Source organism: Cnephaeus nilssonii, assembly GCF_951640355.1.
Source record: "Cnephaeus nilssonii genome assembly, chromosome: 6".
NCBI lineage: Eukaryota > Metazoa > Chordata > Mammalia > Chiroptera > Vespertilionidae > Cnephaeus > Cnephaeus nilssonii.
The window spans coordinates 15,460,013-15,476,193 of record NC_137077.1 but is presented as its reverse complement, the minus strand read 5'-3'; the positions used below and the strand labels follow the sequence as shown (position 1 = coordinate 15,476,193).

General features: G+C 41.8%; 1 protein-coding gene across 3 annotated transcripts in view; it reads right to left on the bottom strand.

Annotated features, from left to right (window-relative positions):
• Positions 1 to 15,943, bottom strand: part of BLTP3B (bridge-like lipid transfer protein family member 3B) — a 69,055-nt gene extending 53,112 nt beyond the window's left edge. For 2 of the 3 annotated variants that reach the window (XM_079775858.1, XM_079775860.1), the window contains exon 1: positions 15,677 to 15,943. In XM_079775858.1, the coding sequence (XP_079631984.1) occupies positions 15,677 to 15,720 (44 nt within the window). In that variant the 5' untranslated portion in view covers positions 15,721 to 15,943. Of the gene's footprint in view, positions 1 to 3,089; positions 3,238 to 15,676 lie in introns of all 3 variants that reach the window. The other variant, XM_079775859.1, reaches the window with a different exon arrangement.
• Between the last annotated feature and the right edge of the window lie 238 nt (positions 15,944 to 16,181).

Below are 16,181 nucleotides of genomic sequence, written 5' to 3'. Positions count from 1 at the left end.
TGATTTTGTGGCTACCATTTAAAATGGGAGGACTTTTGCCCTGGCCAGTGTGACTCATTTGGTTGAACGTCATCCCATGCACCGAAAAGTTGCCGGTTCGATTCCTGATCAGGGCACATACCCAGGTTGCATGTTTGATCCCTGATCAGGGTGAATGTGGGAGGCAACCGATGGATGTTTCTCTCTGACAGTGCTCTCGCTCGCTCTCTCTCTCTCTCTCTCTCTCTCTCTCTCTCAAATCAATAAAAACATTTATTTTTTTAAAAATGGATGAACCTTATATTGAAATCTTGGTTTCTGAATTTTTGAAACACTGGGAGATCTGACACATACATCCTTCATGGCAAAAACTGAGTGTTGATTAAGTGTCTTGGGCAACTAAGATAAATAAGGCGTAATTACTGCTTTCAAAGACATCAGAGTTTATCACTAGAAACAAGCACATAAACAAATCATCACAGTACATTAAGTCTTACTATGTGCCAGGCACTGTGTGACAGGTATTACAATAAAAATGAAATAGGATGCCCTAGCCGGTTTGGCTCAGTGGATAGAGCATCGGCCTGCGGACTAAAGGGTCCCAGGTTTGATTCCGGCCAACGGCACATGCCCAGGTTTCGGGCTCGATCCTCAGTAGGGGGCGTGCAGGAGGCAGCCGATCAATGATTCTCTCATCATTGATGTTTCTATCTGTCTCTCCCTCTCTCTTCATCTTGGAAATCAATAAATTAAAACATTTTTAAAAAATGAAATAGGATAAGAAGTAGGCACAAGGGAAGAGGTGATCAATTATGTTAAAAAGAATACTATTTTGCACCCGGCCGGCATGGCTCAGTGGTTGAGCAATGACGTATGAATCAGGAGGTCATGGTTCAATTCCTGAACAGGGCACATGCCCAGGTTGTGGACTTAATCCCCAGTGGGAGGTGTGCAGGAGGCAGCCAATCAATGATTCTCTCTCATCATTCATGTTTCTATCTCTCTCTCCCTGTCCCTTCCTCTCTGAAATCAATAAAAATATATATTTTAAAAAAAGAATACTGTTTTGGGAAGGCTTCAAGGAGGAGGCAGCACTTGAGCTGTTTTAAGAGTAAGAGTTTTTAAAAATAAGAGTAAGGACATTTCAAGCAAAGCAGCAGCACATTCAAGGCTCACATACAGTAGGCAAAGATGAAGTACAAGGCATCAGGGAGTTTGGAAAGAAATGATAAGCCTTGAAAGATGGACTGAGCCAGATCATGAAGGACTCTTTGTTATCCCATGTCAAGAAATGTGGGTTTCATCCTATACTTTAGTATTGTTCCCAAAGTGCCACTTCAGAAGATAGTTCATGATTCAACGCAGGGGGAAGAAGAAGTAAAAAGGGAAAGGCTATGACAGCTGACCCAATTACTGACTCAAATAGAGGAACTCTATTTTTGTCTATTTTATGCAGTGGCATTCTATTTTAATATGTTTTGGACAAAAATCCTAGTTATAAACAAACTTTTTTAAAGAGCTTGAACATGAGCCATTAAAAGATTTTTATCAGGAAATTAAATAAGATTAGCATTTTGGAAAGCTCTCTCTGGTAACAGTGCCAAGGATGAAAAATGAAATATGAGACCAGAAGGGAACGAGAATACTTAGTTGCAATAACTGATGCAAGAAATTATGAGTTAAATCTGAGTAATGACAACAGAGTTATTCAAATATTACTGATATCTACTTTATGCCAAGAAGTCGGCTATGTGCTAGGTTCAGGAGAAAGAACATAAATTCAAGAATTATTTAAGTATAAAGGAATCATAACTGATTAAAATGAGAAGGTAAAGAAATTACCAAGGAATTAAGCTTGGTAGGTAACTTGAATAAACTCATGAATAGCTGTGGTTTAAACTAAGAAAAAAATCATAACACCACATCTCAACAGGCTTAGTACAAGCTAAGCCAAAAAAGATAGGTAAGGAGGTGCAATCTAGAAAAAGCAAAGGATTACAGTTATGACTATATATCAGGAGCAAAGGTCCCAGTGGATTTGCTAGAGGTATATACAAAATCAGAACTATCTTTGAATGCCATTATAAACAAGTTCTTAACTATCAATATCCTAGAAAGAATCTCAAAGGTTTCACTAATGGTCTACCTAATAAGTAAGGTTAAAGCATGGCATCTCCCGTGGCAATTATGAGACCGAGGTACCGAAACGATAGTATGGAATCAAGGCAGACAAGAATATTGAAAAATAGTACTTATCATCATACCTATACAATTGCTAGCCAACATATGGCCAACAAGTTTATCAACTGTCCCATTACTAGTAGGGTATGTATGTAATGAGTTGCACAATTCCACAGATGGCTATTCTTTAAGTATCAATTTCTTACTAGACTTTTAGAATAGGTTCAAAATATTTATGTGGATATATTTTCCAAGCATTAGAAGTAGTCATTGAAATTGAGTTTCTAGGATTTTCATAGAACTCTAAATTGAAAGAAATTCAGTGCCATTTCCACATGAATCTGGTTTTATAACCTAATTGCTTTCTCTGATAATGAATTTTAAACAGGAACAGGGCGGAGGAGAAAAAGAATGGGGTGGGGAGTCCTTATATTCTTCAAAAATGAAACCTGTTTTCACTGCTGCTCATGAGTTATTTCAATCTCCTTAATAAAGAATATAATGAACATTAAGTAGACAAAATAAATTCTTAAATCCTTCAGTAAGAGAATTGATCAAAACATCTTCTTTATCAAAAGAGCCTTCATACCTCATTAATTAAATTAGACTATGAAGCCTTACCCATTAAAGAATGCTAATTACTATTTCCAAGTATCTGACTCTAAATTATAAAACTCTTCTTTTGGCAACATCAGAAAGAGCTGATTATAAGTGCACTGTCAAACCTTATATATTAGAAAAGATATTCTAAGAGAGGAATTGCACGAGCATGTAGCTACATCGTTGTTGTTGTTGTTGTTGTTTTTAATGCAATTGGTATCTGACTAAAATAAGAATTAGAAATTATTCTCTAAGTATCTTTGAGATGGGCATAATAAGTGCTCGCGTTTATAGAAAGAAAACAAAATCGTGGGGAATAGAATTATTACCTGAGGGCAGGAAATTTCAGACAAAAGGTCCCTATTCCTGGTGAAAGCAAGTAGTCAGTTGCCAAGGTTTCTTAGACTCCTCTGGTACTCATTTGGGTGATTATGAAATTCACAGCACACCAATCTCCACCACAGCCAGCAGGGATCGCTGCAGGGAATGGGTACACAGGGGACACAGAAGGGAGCAAGTTTAAGGGAAGGAAGAGGAAAGGAATGATATGATAAAAATATTTAGCTGTGATTCATTTCGAAAAAATACAGTTGTATCTCACACTGGATTAACTAAAGGCAAACACTGCTAAAATTCTAAGATAAATTAACTATTTATGATTTCTTCATTCTCCTTACCACTGGAATTACTACTATGCTATTAAATTAATATGTATTTTTTAAATTTTATCTTAAAATGCTAATTAACAAAAATGAGATGGCTATATTGTACAAAAGTTATACATAGACTGAATTGTATAATTCAACATTAAATGAAACCAATTAGGGCAAGCACTCTAAAAAATACAAATAGTCAAGTTAACTGTCAAAAGGTCTAGTTAAAATTAATAATCCTCACTTCATTTCAGAGAGAATACTAGAGTAAAGTTACCTATGAAAAATAACCAAACAAAAAAAAAAAGAAAAATCTAGCAATAAACTACATCTGTATATTCAAAAATAAATTGGAGAAATATAGTATTTATCAAGAAAAAAGTTTTGAATCTAAATTTTTTGGATATGAATCAACTTTTTAAACCAGCCAAAAATGGATTCTGGGTAACTAATTCATGCTCTATGTAGCCTATGAAGACCAATGTATTATAAATTTATTTCTCCAGTCAGCTAAATAAGTTTCTGAATAACTATTATGTACCACAGTATTGTGGCAGATGTTAAAGATACAATGGCGGCCCTGACTGGTTTGGCTCACTGGACAGAGCTTCGGCCTGTGGACTGAAGGGTCCCGGGTTCAATTCCGGTCAAGGGCATATGCCCAAGTTGCGGGCTCAATCCCTGGTGGGGGGTGTGCAGGAGGCAGCCGATCAGTAATTCTCTCTCTAATCATTGATGTTTCTATCTCTCTCTCCCTTCCTCTCTGAAATCAGTAAAGATATATTAAAAATAAATAAATAAATAAAGATACAATGGCGAACAAGACAAGCATAGTCACTGTCCTCAGAATTCAGAGCCTATCAGGATGATTCTGCCCTTTAAAGAGATGACAAGCTGCAGAGTTAACAAATAAAACAAACATATATTTTAAGACCTAAAACATTTCAAAATGAAGATGAACAGTGAAGACTAGCCTAGTTAAAGTTGCCTATGGAAGATGTATAAGTAAAATGAAGCCTGAGAGTATGTCCTTCCTGAAGGGACACAGACAATTTGGCTGTAGGAAAAAACAAAAGGTGGGTGAAAAAGTGGGGATGGGGAAAGAAATGTAGCATTGGAAAACAATGAATAATAAAATTGCAGCTGCCGAAACCGGTTTGGCTCAGTGGATAGAGCGTCGTCGGCCTGCGGACTGAAGGGTCCCGGTTTCAATTCCGGTCAAGGGCATGTGCCTTGGCTGCGGGCACAACCCCAGTGGGGGGTGTGCGGGAGGCAGCTGATCGATGTTTCTCTCTCATCGATGTTTCTAGCTCTCTATCCCTCTCTCTTCCTCTCTGTGAAAAATCAATAAAATATATTTAGAAAAAAAAATAAATAAAATAAATAAATAAATAAAATTGCAGCCAAATTTGGAGGATGTAAGTCATCCTTAACGTCTCTATGTACTTGCCTTAAATACTCTCTTGGTATGTATGCTATAGTCAGATAAAATAGATTTCTTAACTATCCATTTTATATCACTAAGCTGTCATTTATGTGCTTTTATTTCATTATTGCTTTACAATTTTCTCTGACACTTAAGACTACCTCCATCTCATTGTCTCTATTTAAAAGTTGCAGATAAAAGTTGCAGATAGTACTCTGTGCCTCTCTCAAAAAACTAATATTTTATCTTAAATTCTATTTACTCACTCATCTACCATATTGTTGCCAGAAGATATTCCTAAGTCATAGTTTTATTTATATCTTACAGAACCTTCTTTAAATACTAGTAGGAAAAATAAATGAATGACTTATCAATGAGGATATTTACAGTATTTCTTAAAGATAAGATAAATCTTACATATTATGAATGCCCCTTTTTATAGTATACTAGAGGCCCAGTGCACGAAATTCATGCAAAGGGAGAGGTCCCCAGCCCGGCCTGCACCCTCTCCAATCCAGGACCCCTCAGGGGTGTCCAACTGCCGGTTTAGGCCCGATCCCTGCGGGCCTAAACTGGCAGTCGGACATCCCTCTCGCAATCCGAGAACACAGGCTCCTAACCGCTCGCCTGCCTCCCTGCCTGATCGCCCTTAAACACCTCTGCCTGCCAGCCTAATGCCCCTAACTTCTCCCCTGCCAGCCTGATCACTCCTAACTGCCTCTGCCTGCTGGCCTGATCAGCCCCTAACTGCCCTCCCCTGCCGGCCTGATCGCCCCTAACTGCCTCTGCCTCGGCCCCCGCCACCGTGGCTTTGTCTGGAAGGATGTCCGGAAGATGTCCGGTTTAATTAGCATAGAACCCTTTTATTAGTATAGATTTAATTTATATATAAAGCATCAGAGCAGAAGAAAAATTTGGAGCAGAAACTCAATTTAATATCTAAAAACATACTTTTACCAAATTTTAATGTCTCTGAATTTTCTGGTACTTACTACATTTATCCCTAAATATTAATTCCTAACAATAAAATTACAAAAGGTTTACAAACAGACAACAGCAGATAAAAACAACACTTGATGCTATGACAGCAGGGACAAAAGAAGCCAGATAATGCCTCTATTAATGGTATTTTGGAGTAGAAAAAGAGTATATATACATAAAATTAAGTCTTAAAGGACAGACTAATATGGAATTCAAAATTAATACACTACATTCATTTTGTCTGGGAGAAGTCTCAAAATAAGTCAGTGAATTATCAGAGAAGACCAGTAGTAAATCTAATGCCTGAAAAAATCAAACAATAAATTACTATATCCTGAATCATATTTGCTTCAGCTCTCAATTTTGTTTTAATAACTTGGTCTTGATATAACTGTTCGTATTTCAATCATAGAAATAGTCATTAAATCTTCTATTTGTAACTTACATTCAATCTGAGCTCCAATCACTAATATCAACTGATTAAATACCAATATTAAATAGAAATATTAAATTACTCATCCTAAATATTATAATATGCAGAATTTAAAACATGTACGTATAACTGATAAGAGGTCAACTTATTAAGAAAATGTTTACACTGGGAACTGTAGTATGAAGATAAAGTGCAATATTGTAAAAAGCAATATTGGAAAAAAAATTATGCAAGTAAAAAGAAATGGGTGGAGAAGTTTGTTGGGGAGCACAAGAGACTTGGTTGGAAAGTTTATAAGGACATTCTGATAAAAGGGAAGTGTGTGGAAGGCCACCTGCCCTATTTATCGGAATTCCAACTTACGGAAGTGTTGAAGGCGGCACCCCTAATTATTCCTTGACCTTTCCAAACAAGCCTGTGCATATGCAGACCCCCGGGTGTTTACTGGAATCCTTATGCTTAATCCCTGGATGCCCTTGCCTAGAGGACAATGTAAATATGTGTCCTCCCAAGATTACTCACCCTACTGATTTTATCTAAAGATAAAAATTCCAAGAAAGGCCTAAAGAAGCAGGCAATAGAGGCTGCTCTGGCTACTAAAGCCAGGGGCCCCTTAGCCCTCTCTTGCACAGTCAAAATGTGTCTGAGTAATCTGTTCATCCATCGTTCAGGGGCTGCTGGTCAGCCCCAGCAGAAATTATGCTTCCACAATTTCAAAGAACTGCTGAGTCAAAGGATTCCCAAGTTATAAAAGAATCTCCTAAGGGATATTGCAGCAGTATGGTAAAACACCATGAGAGTACTAAAAGAAATGCTGAAAATAGAGTAAAAGAAAATCAAGCTATAAGGTGAGAACAACAGCCTGAGCAGGCAGCATAGAAAAATCAAATTAAAAGGGTGCTGGATCAGTGACGTAACCACTCAACACCTGTCAAACTTTAACCTTAGGCAGATGACACATTTCAATCTATATCTATAAAAGCCTATGTGACTGGAACGTCGGAACGACCAGTCGCTATGATGCGCACTGACCACTAGGGGGCAGACACTCAACGCAAGAGCTTCCCCCTGGTGATCAGTGCACTCCCACAGCCAATCTCCTGTGGCCAGCCAACCTCCCCTGGTCCCGGCCAACCTCCTATGGTCCCTCCCCCGGTCCAGCAGGCCCTGGCCAGTAGCCAGCACCCAGCAGGAAGGTGGAGCCAGCCGGAGGGAGGGGCTATGGGAGGGAATGCCCCGGCTGGGAGGAAAGCCCCGGCCAGCCCTGATTGCTGGCCAGGCCTAGGGACCCCACCTGTGCATGAATTTCTTTTTTTCTTTAAATGTTCTATTTTTTTTTTAATATTTTTATTGATTTCAGAGAGGAAGGGTGAGGGAGAGAGAGAGAGAAACATCAATGATGAGAGACATTGACCAGCTGCCTCCTGCATACCCCTCACTGGGGATCGAGCCTGCAACCCAGGCATGTGCCCCTGACCGGAATCGAACCTGGGACCCCTCAGTCCGCATGCAGATGCTCTATCCATTGAGCCAAACCAGCTAGGACCCTGTGCACGAATTTCATCCACCAGGCCTCTAGTGCCTTAAAAATTACCTTCTCACAGACAGCAACAAATCCCTTCTGATTCTAGAATGGTGATATTACAACATTCAATGGACCAAGCATCCATCCCCTCTTAACCTAAAGTTTTCAAATCAATCTCCTGAAAGTAACTTTTGCAAGAATCAATATCTGTTTTTATGTGAAAATTAATGTGAAATAAATGGGCACCTGCTTGCTTTCAGATACTTCTATATAATGCAGTTAATAGCCAAAATAAATAAATAATTAAAGATAATCCTATATAATAAAAGCCTAATATGCTAAGTGTCCGGTTGTCCGTTCAACCAATCGAAGTGTAATATGCTAATAATATGCTAAGGCCACTCAACCACTCGCTATGATGTGCACTGACCATCAGGGGGCAGACGCTCCAACCAGTAGATTAGCTTACTGCTGGGGTTCGGCTGATCAGGACTGAGCAAAGTGGGCCGGACATGCTCTGGAGCCCTCCCATGGTCCCTCCCCAGCTGGCCAACCTCCTGAGTCCTTCCCTGGCCTGAACGTGCATCGGTGGGGTCCTTTGGCCTGGCCTGCGCCCTCTCGCAATCCGGGACCCCTCGGGTGATGTCAGAGAGCCGGTTCGGCCTGATCCCGCTCAAGACAGGAGCTGCCCCCCGGTGATCAGTGCGCTCCCACAGGGGGAGCATTGCTCAGCCAGAAGCGAGACTCACGGCTGGCGAGCACAGCAGCGGTGGCTGGAGCCTCTCCCACCTCCGTGGCAGCGCTCAGGATGTCCGACTGATGGCTTAGGCCCACTCCCCTAGGACATCCCCTGAGGGCTCCCAGACTGCGAGAGAGCACAGACCAGGCTGAGGGGCCCCCCTCTCATGTGCACAAATTTAATGCACCAGGCCTCTAGTAAATAAATCCACCCTTAAAATTCTATATTGCATAAACCAAAGGATAACCACAAAAAAAAAAACATTGTTGCCATACTAAAACATGTAGTGTAAATTAGTTCACAAATAAAAGGGATCTTCATAGATAACTGAAAGGTATCCAAATTAATGTGTCCAAAACCAAACTCCTGATCTTCTTCCATAAGCCTGTGTCCTCCAACTTAGTGAACAGCAACTCCACTTTGTCAGCTGCTTATGTCAAAAACTCCTTAGTTGGGTAATGGGGGAACAAGGACACATATGTAAAATAATAATAATAATGATAATAAATAAATAAATAAATAAATAATTTTTAAAAACCTCCTGAGTCATCCATGACTGCTCTCTTTCTTTCTCAATCACATTTTATCTGTCAACAAAATCCTGTAGTTCTACCTTCAAAATACATCTAAAACCTGATGATATCTCAACAACTTCACTGCATCCACTCAGGTCCAAGCCAGTATCTTTCTCATCTGGATAGTTAACACTTAACTGAACTCCCATCTGCCCTTGCCCTCCCACTATTTATTTTCCACTTGGGTGCAGAGTGATCCTTGGTTCCAAGCTTTCCAGTGGATTCCGATCTCACTCAGTTAAAAGCCAACTCAGTACAAGGCCCCACAAGACCTGGACTTTGATTTCATCTTCCTCTACACACTTCACTCCTCACTCCACGTCACCTGTTATCTGTATCCCTGGCCTAGATATATATCAAAATAACAAGCCAACTTCCACTTCTGGATCTTTGCATTTGCTTCCACCTCTTTCAGATCTCTTCTCAAATACCACCTTTTTCAATTAAGGCTTCTAGAATCAACAGATTTAAAATTGCAAACCCCATCCCTACCTCCATGCACTTCTTATCCCCTTTCCTGACCTACTCCCAACCCCAGCACATACCACAAACCAATAAAATGTACTTCACTTATTTATTATCAGCATCCTCTAATTAAAATGTAAACTCCACTGCCCTGGCCAGTGTGGATCAGTTGGTTGGAGTGTCCTTGACCTGTGCACCTAAAGGGTCACAGGTTTGAGTCCCAATCAGGGCATATACCCACGTTTTGGGCTCAATCCCTGGTAGGGGCAAGTACAGGAGGCAACCTATCCATGTCTCTCTGTCTCTCTGTCTCTCTCTCAATAAAAGAACATGTTTTTAAAAACAAAAAGAATACTGTCAATTTTTAAGGTAACTAAAAGTTACCTTAAAAATCCCCAAATTTAGCCCTAGCTGGTTTGGCTCAGGGGATAGAGCATCGGCCTGAGGACTGAAAGGTCCCGGGTACAATTCTGGTCAAGGGCACATGCCTGGGATATTCGCTCGATCCCCAGTAGGGGGCGTGCAGGAGGCGGTTGATCAATGATTCTCTCTCATCATTGATGTTTCTCTCTCTCCCTCTCCCTTCCTCTCTGAAATCAATAAAAATATAGTAAAAAAAAAAAAAATCCCAAATTTAGCCCTGGCCAGTGTGGCTCAATTGGATGGGCATCATCCTATGCACTGAAAGGTTGCTGGTTCAATTCCCCATCAGGGCACATGGCCCAGAGATGATTCCCTGGTAGCGGGTGTGCAGGAGGCAGCCGGTGGATGTCTGACTCTCACATTGATGTTTCTCTCTCTCTCTCCCTCTCCCTTCCTCTCTCTCAAAAAAACTTTTAAAAATAATCCCCAAATTTATAAAAGTAAATTTATTTATAATCCTAAAAGGGAACATTAACTCAATTTTCCCCAGTTGCCTAATCCAAGTAAAACAAATCTCACTAATTTCAATGGCAGTATATAGGTTACATTTAGTTATGCTTATTATGCCAGAATGAGAATTACTAAAGTTTTCCAAGAACTGAGACCATATCTTGCCCATCTTTAAATCTCTAATACCAAGTACTCAAGATCTAGAATACATAAACTTTCAAAAATTATTGAGCTTTGCCATAAAAGTGGAAGATGTAAATAATTAGCCTATCAATAATTATATAAAATTATCATTAAAGAAAATAATTTGACAGTCTAAATAATCTATGTTGTATTTCCTTTTAAGAATGTCCAGAGGAACAATTATAGATTTAACAGTATTCATCTCCAATTACATGCACCTTAACTTCTTCAGCAATTAACTTCCACAGCCTTATCTGAAACCATGTACTAAATTAGGCCCATTCCACCTCTAAAATCTTGAACTTTAATATAACCCTTTCAGACAAAACCTCCAGTTCTTTTATTTGTTTTTCTCAACTGCTCTTCCACCTAGATAAAATTTCCAACCCTTGGATGGTTCTTTCCCTTTCTCAACAGGCTATCAGCTGCTGCCCTCCTCCTTCCTTCCTTTCTTATGCAACCTAAACCAGCTCATCAATACATTGTGAGGCAATCTAAACTCTTATTACTTTGCCGTTCAGTCACAATATTCTGCCAAATGCTCAACCCTTCCTAATCTATTATATATTCTAAATACTCAGCAATCTTGTCAGGCCACCCTCCCTTTCTACTTGTCCCTTCCCCTTAGTTTAGGAAACATGTCTTGTAGAGATGTCAGGTAGTTTCTCCTACCTAGATGCTTGGAGCTAGCCTGGATCCAGTCCCTTTCCAAATCTGGTTCTCCAACTTTCCCATAAATTCTGTGCGATACTGACATCCTTCCAATACATTACTATACTATTTAAATTAACCAGAGATCCTCTGCAGATTCTTTATTTCCACCCCAGACAACTGCTCCTGAACCCTGGACTTCAAATACCAAACTGATAACCAGGCATCTTTAGTGATCGAGTCCTTCTTTTGTCTAGAATTCCTTATTAAGTCACCTCCTGGGATGAAGTTAAATTGAGGCCCTCTGGCATGTAATTTAGTGCAGTGCCTATTAAAGACAACAAGCCTGACTCAAAATACTAGTTCTTCCCATGACCATATCTTTGCTGTACCTATAATTCTTTGCCATTGCTAACGGACCAATGGATCAATAGAGCTGGGCCACACAGATTCTCTCTCCCAGGATCTGAAACTTGACAGGAAAGATCACAGATTGGGAGTTGTGAGAGATGGGATAGCACCCTAAAGCAGTGGTTCTCAACCAAGAGCCTTTTTGCCCCAGGGGACATTTAGCAATGTGTGGAGGCATTTTTCATTGTCAAGATTGTGGGGGTGGCTATGGGCATCTAGTGGGTGGATATTAGATATATTGCTCAACATTCTACAATGTACAGAGGAGCCCTTCACAATAAATAATTATCTTGTCCAAAATGTCAACAGTGCTGAAGTCCAAGATCTCTTTCATAAGGTTCCAGACGCTGGCTAGTTCTTGACCTTCCCCTTATTCCATGACCTACCTCAACAGCTTTTGGTTACATTTAACTTTTTACCTAAGTTAAACAGAGCAAGGTTTTGTTGTTTACAGACAAAATAACTTTCACTAGCACAGTAACCTTAGTTGAATCATCTGACATACATGTGTACAATTTAACCCAGTTTCTCAACCTCAAAACTATTTACATTTGCACCAAATACTTTATTGTGAGATGTGCTGTGCATTGTAGGATGTTTAATAGCATGCCTGGCCTCGTAACCCCTAGACGTTAGTACCCTTAACCACCCCCCCTTCCCAACACCCCAGTTGTGACACTTAGAAATGTCTCCAGACATTGCCAAATTTCCCCAGAGGGGCAAAATCACCTCTGGTTGAGAACTATACAAAGGCTCCACTCAGGTGCAGTGTATGTCTGTCCTGCCAACTCCCACTCACCAGTAAACCTTGTGCCCATTACAGTATGCCTGGAGCCAGAGGGGAAGGAGAAGAATTTGTATCTGAATCTTCCCTACCCCTTTTTAGGTCTTGGCTTAAATATACCCCATCTTCCAGCTTCTCTCCGTCTACCTCTCGCCTTTGCTCAAGCACTCACTTACATACACAGTAAAAGATAATGAGGCCTTGAGCTAAAAGGTAGCTCCTGCTCTTATTTCCTTTCTGATACTTGTTATAACTTTCTTTAGAACTTTCCATTCCCTTGTGAAAAAGGACACTCCTAGGAAACCTTCCAAAGCATATTTTGTGCCAATTACAGTCTGAAAGATCGGAGTAATTTCTCCTTCAAAGACTTCCTGTTTCACTTCTCTTAAAATGTAAGGACTCCAACCCCCACCCCACCACATACACAAATGGCATTCTCTGTCTCTCCCACCTTCTCTCCCACCCTGGTATCTGTCAGTTTCAGATCAGCTCCAAGTATACAAACATGCTTAGGACAGAAAATAAACAATTAGGCAAGGAACAAGGGTATAGATTTAAACATCTCAAATAGTTCAGTATTTACTCAAAGCCAGTTTCTCCTGTGCCTATATTAAGGTAAGACTGGTTTTGATCTTATAATTTCACCATACTTCAATCTCAAGGCTCAGAGTACGTTGGTTCCTGTTGGTTCCCAGATAGCCTTCTTCCTTATTGGAAGACACCCTATATATGAAGAGTCATTTTCTTAGTCCTTCCTTTCTAGGACACCATAAACATCACATTTATTCAATGATTCAATTACATGTTGCTTCCTAAAAACCAAGGTAAAGTACCATAACATAGGTGGCACAGAGTTTTGCCTCAGTTATAAAAAAAAAGGGGGGGCAATGTGAGGGAGAGTCAGTTGATTGGTTGATTGGTGCCATTCATTCATTCATTCAAAAAACAGTTGTTGCCCTGGCCAGTATGGAGCATCATGCGATGCACGGAGGGTGGTGGCTTTGTTTCTGGGTCAGGGCACATACCTACATTCCCCAGTTGGGGTACCTACAGGAGGCAGCCGATATTTATGTTTGTTTCTCTCTCTCTCTCTCCCTCTCCCTCTTCCTCTCCTTCTCCCTCTCTCTTCCTCTCTCTAAAATCAATAAAAAGCATATCCTTGGTGGGGATTTTTAAAAAATAGTGGTTGAGTGTACATTACGCTAGACTCAAAACAAAAATCCCTGCCTTCATGGAGTTTACATTCAAGTGCAGCAGACAAACAGCAAATATATAGTATGACAGATAAGGATGAATGCCATAGAAAAGTGTGGTCAGTCAGGTAAGGCCTCCTTGGAGAAGGTGCCATGGTTGCATGCACTGGTCGCATGAAATATTTATTATTGGAAGGTAATGTGTTTTAAGCATTTGCTGTTAAACTGTATTAAACTGTATGCCACATAATCACAACAATATAGTGACATCTTCATTGCCAGGTAATTTGTAAAAAAAGTTCATCACTACTTAAGTAACTAGTATTTATCACCTTATTTTATCTATTTCATCCTTTAGATTTTCATAACGATGACAGCAGTAGCAGTAAGATTATCCAAGAATATAAATTTGCTATTCTTCAGTCACCTAAGTTGTTTTGAAATATGAAATAAAAACTCATGTTTCAAAAACTCATCTCTGAAAAAAAATCCTCACCATTATTTACAACACATATTAGAGATCATACAAATAATGAATATGTGGGTGTTGTCTATTTTGTGAAGTAAGCCATTACCTTGGCTATTAATTTTTAAGAGCCCTTCTCAACGGCTCTGCAGGAGAATGAAACTCGAATGCTCTAAGTCTAAGGCACTCCCTGATTGAGTGAACTTTCCTCCCTTGCATCTACAATGGAACTGCGTACTATCACCCTTGGGAGGGGGAGAAAAGAGAATTCAAATAATTTTTCTGTAGGTCTGAATATTCTTGTGGACGTAAGCGTAAGAGAGGCTGAAGGACATGTGATAAATCAGACATTACCTAACTAATCAATTAAAAATAAAGTTAAAACCTTCTTCCAAAATAGGTTGTTCATATGGGCCATAAGTACAATTTTAAAAGAAACTTTTTAATTAGTGGTAATTTTGAGAAATGTATATTCATAAACGGTACTATAATTTGCTCCTTTAAAAAACATATTTAATGCTATAAGGAAAATATATGCTGAATCACAGAAATATTGTTGTACCCCTACATATAACCTGTGGTATACAACGATTTGTAGAATCAGGTCATCGTACCCAAGTCTTTCCCTACAATGAGTTCAAAGTAATCATTAAGTTACAGACAAATAACGGAGAAAAGGACCATAACCAAGCGCTTTGGATTCGCGGTTAACAACTTGGAAACCAGATCTTACAGTTAGCCTGCCTCTTGAGACAAATATGGAAAAGCCAGGAGCAACAAACAAATTGCCAGCTTTCCTGAGTCATGTTTCTGACTAAAACCGCTTATGAAATGGAAAGAACGGCAAGTCTTGGGTTTATCGCCACAGATGTTGACTCCGTGAAATTTATGGGTCTCGGGTTTTAAAAAAGCAAAAAAAAACACACTCTTTTGTAAGAATGACGTGGGGCTCAACGACTCCAAGAAAGAGCGTGTTGTGCAAGCTGGGACCTCTGGCTCTTCACCTAAAGCAAATCCTAACTGTGCAAACGGGCACACCCTCCAGCATCGGAGCGGGAACGGCGAGGAGGGGCGGACGCAGAACAACAACAAGGTGAACGTTTCCCAGAGAAGACGAGCCTCAGCCCTGAGAGCCCGGGCTGCGCCAGGCGCCCTCGGTTAACGGAACCGCTCGGCTCCGAGGGGACGCGAGCCCCAGCCCGGGTTCAGGCCACCGCACACCCCGCACCTGGGTGACGCGGGCCATCTCCCCTCTCCGCCGGGGCCGCCAAGGGGTGTCCCCGGACGCCCCCGGACGCCGTGCCGGGGCGATCCCGGCCGCCGCCTCCCCCGGCCGCCCCCTGCGCTCCTCCACGAGTCGGTCGGTTCTCCCCCGTCTGGGGTCTCACTCGGGAAGCCGACCCCGGGCGCCGCGGGCGGCGGGAGATGCGGGACCCGACTGGAGCGGGGAGTCCCAGGGTCGCCTCCGCACGGCGGCCAGTCCCCGCCGTCCCCGCGGGCGCAGGCTGCCCCGGCAGGGCGGGGCCGACCGGCCCCCGCGCCCGCGGCCCTCACTGACCTGGAGAGGTGCTTCAGAATCTGTTTTTTGATGAGCCCAGCCATGGTGCCGAGGCGCGAGGCGCCGCGCTCTCCTCTCGGTTCCTCGCTGCCGCCTCTCTCCGGGGCCGTCTCCTCTTTGTCCGGGTTAGCCCGGCAGAAGGAGAGGCGCCTGAGTGCTCACGGGGAGAGACCCAAGGCCCTGGCCGAGGCCACAGCCGCCGCCGCTGCCGCCGAGGACCGGGAACATCTCGCTCAGGCCGCCGCAACCACCGCCGGCGCCATCTTGGCTGCAGCATCACCTGGGGGCGAGCGGGGGCGAGACTAGCTCGGGGCGGGGCGTGCGGATGGGGGCGGGGTCTAGTGAGGTGGGACGGGGCCACGGCGGTGAGGGGCGGGGCCACAGCGGGGAGGGGCGGGGCAACTCAGGTTCCAGACTGGCGCGGAAGGTATGCTGCCCTGCCACCCTTATCCTCAACTCAGCTGCTTTGACTCCCAATCCAAAACCTTCTCCTCCTCTGTTCTTG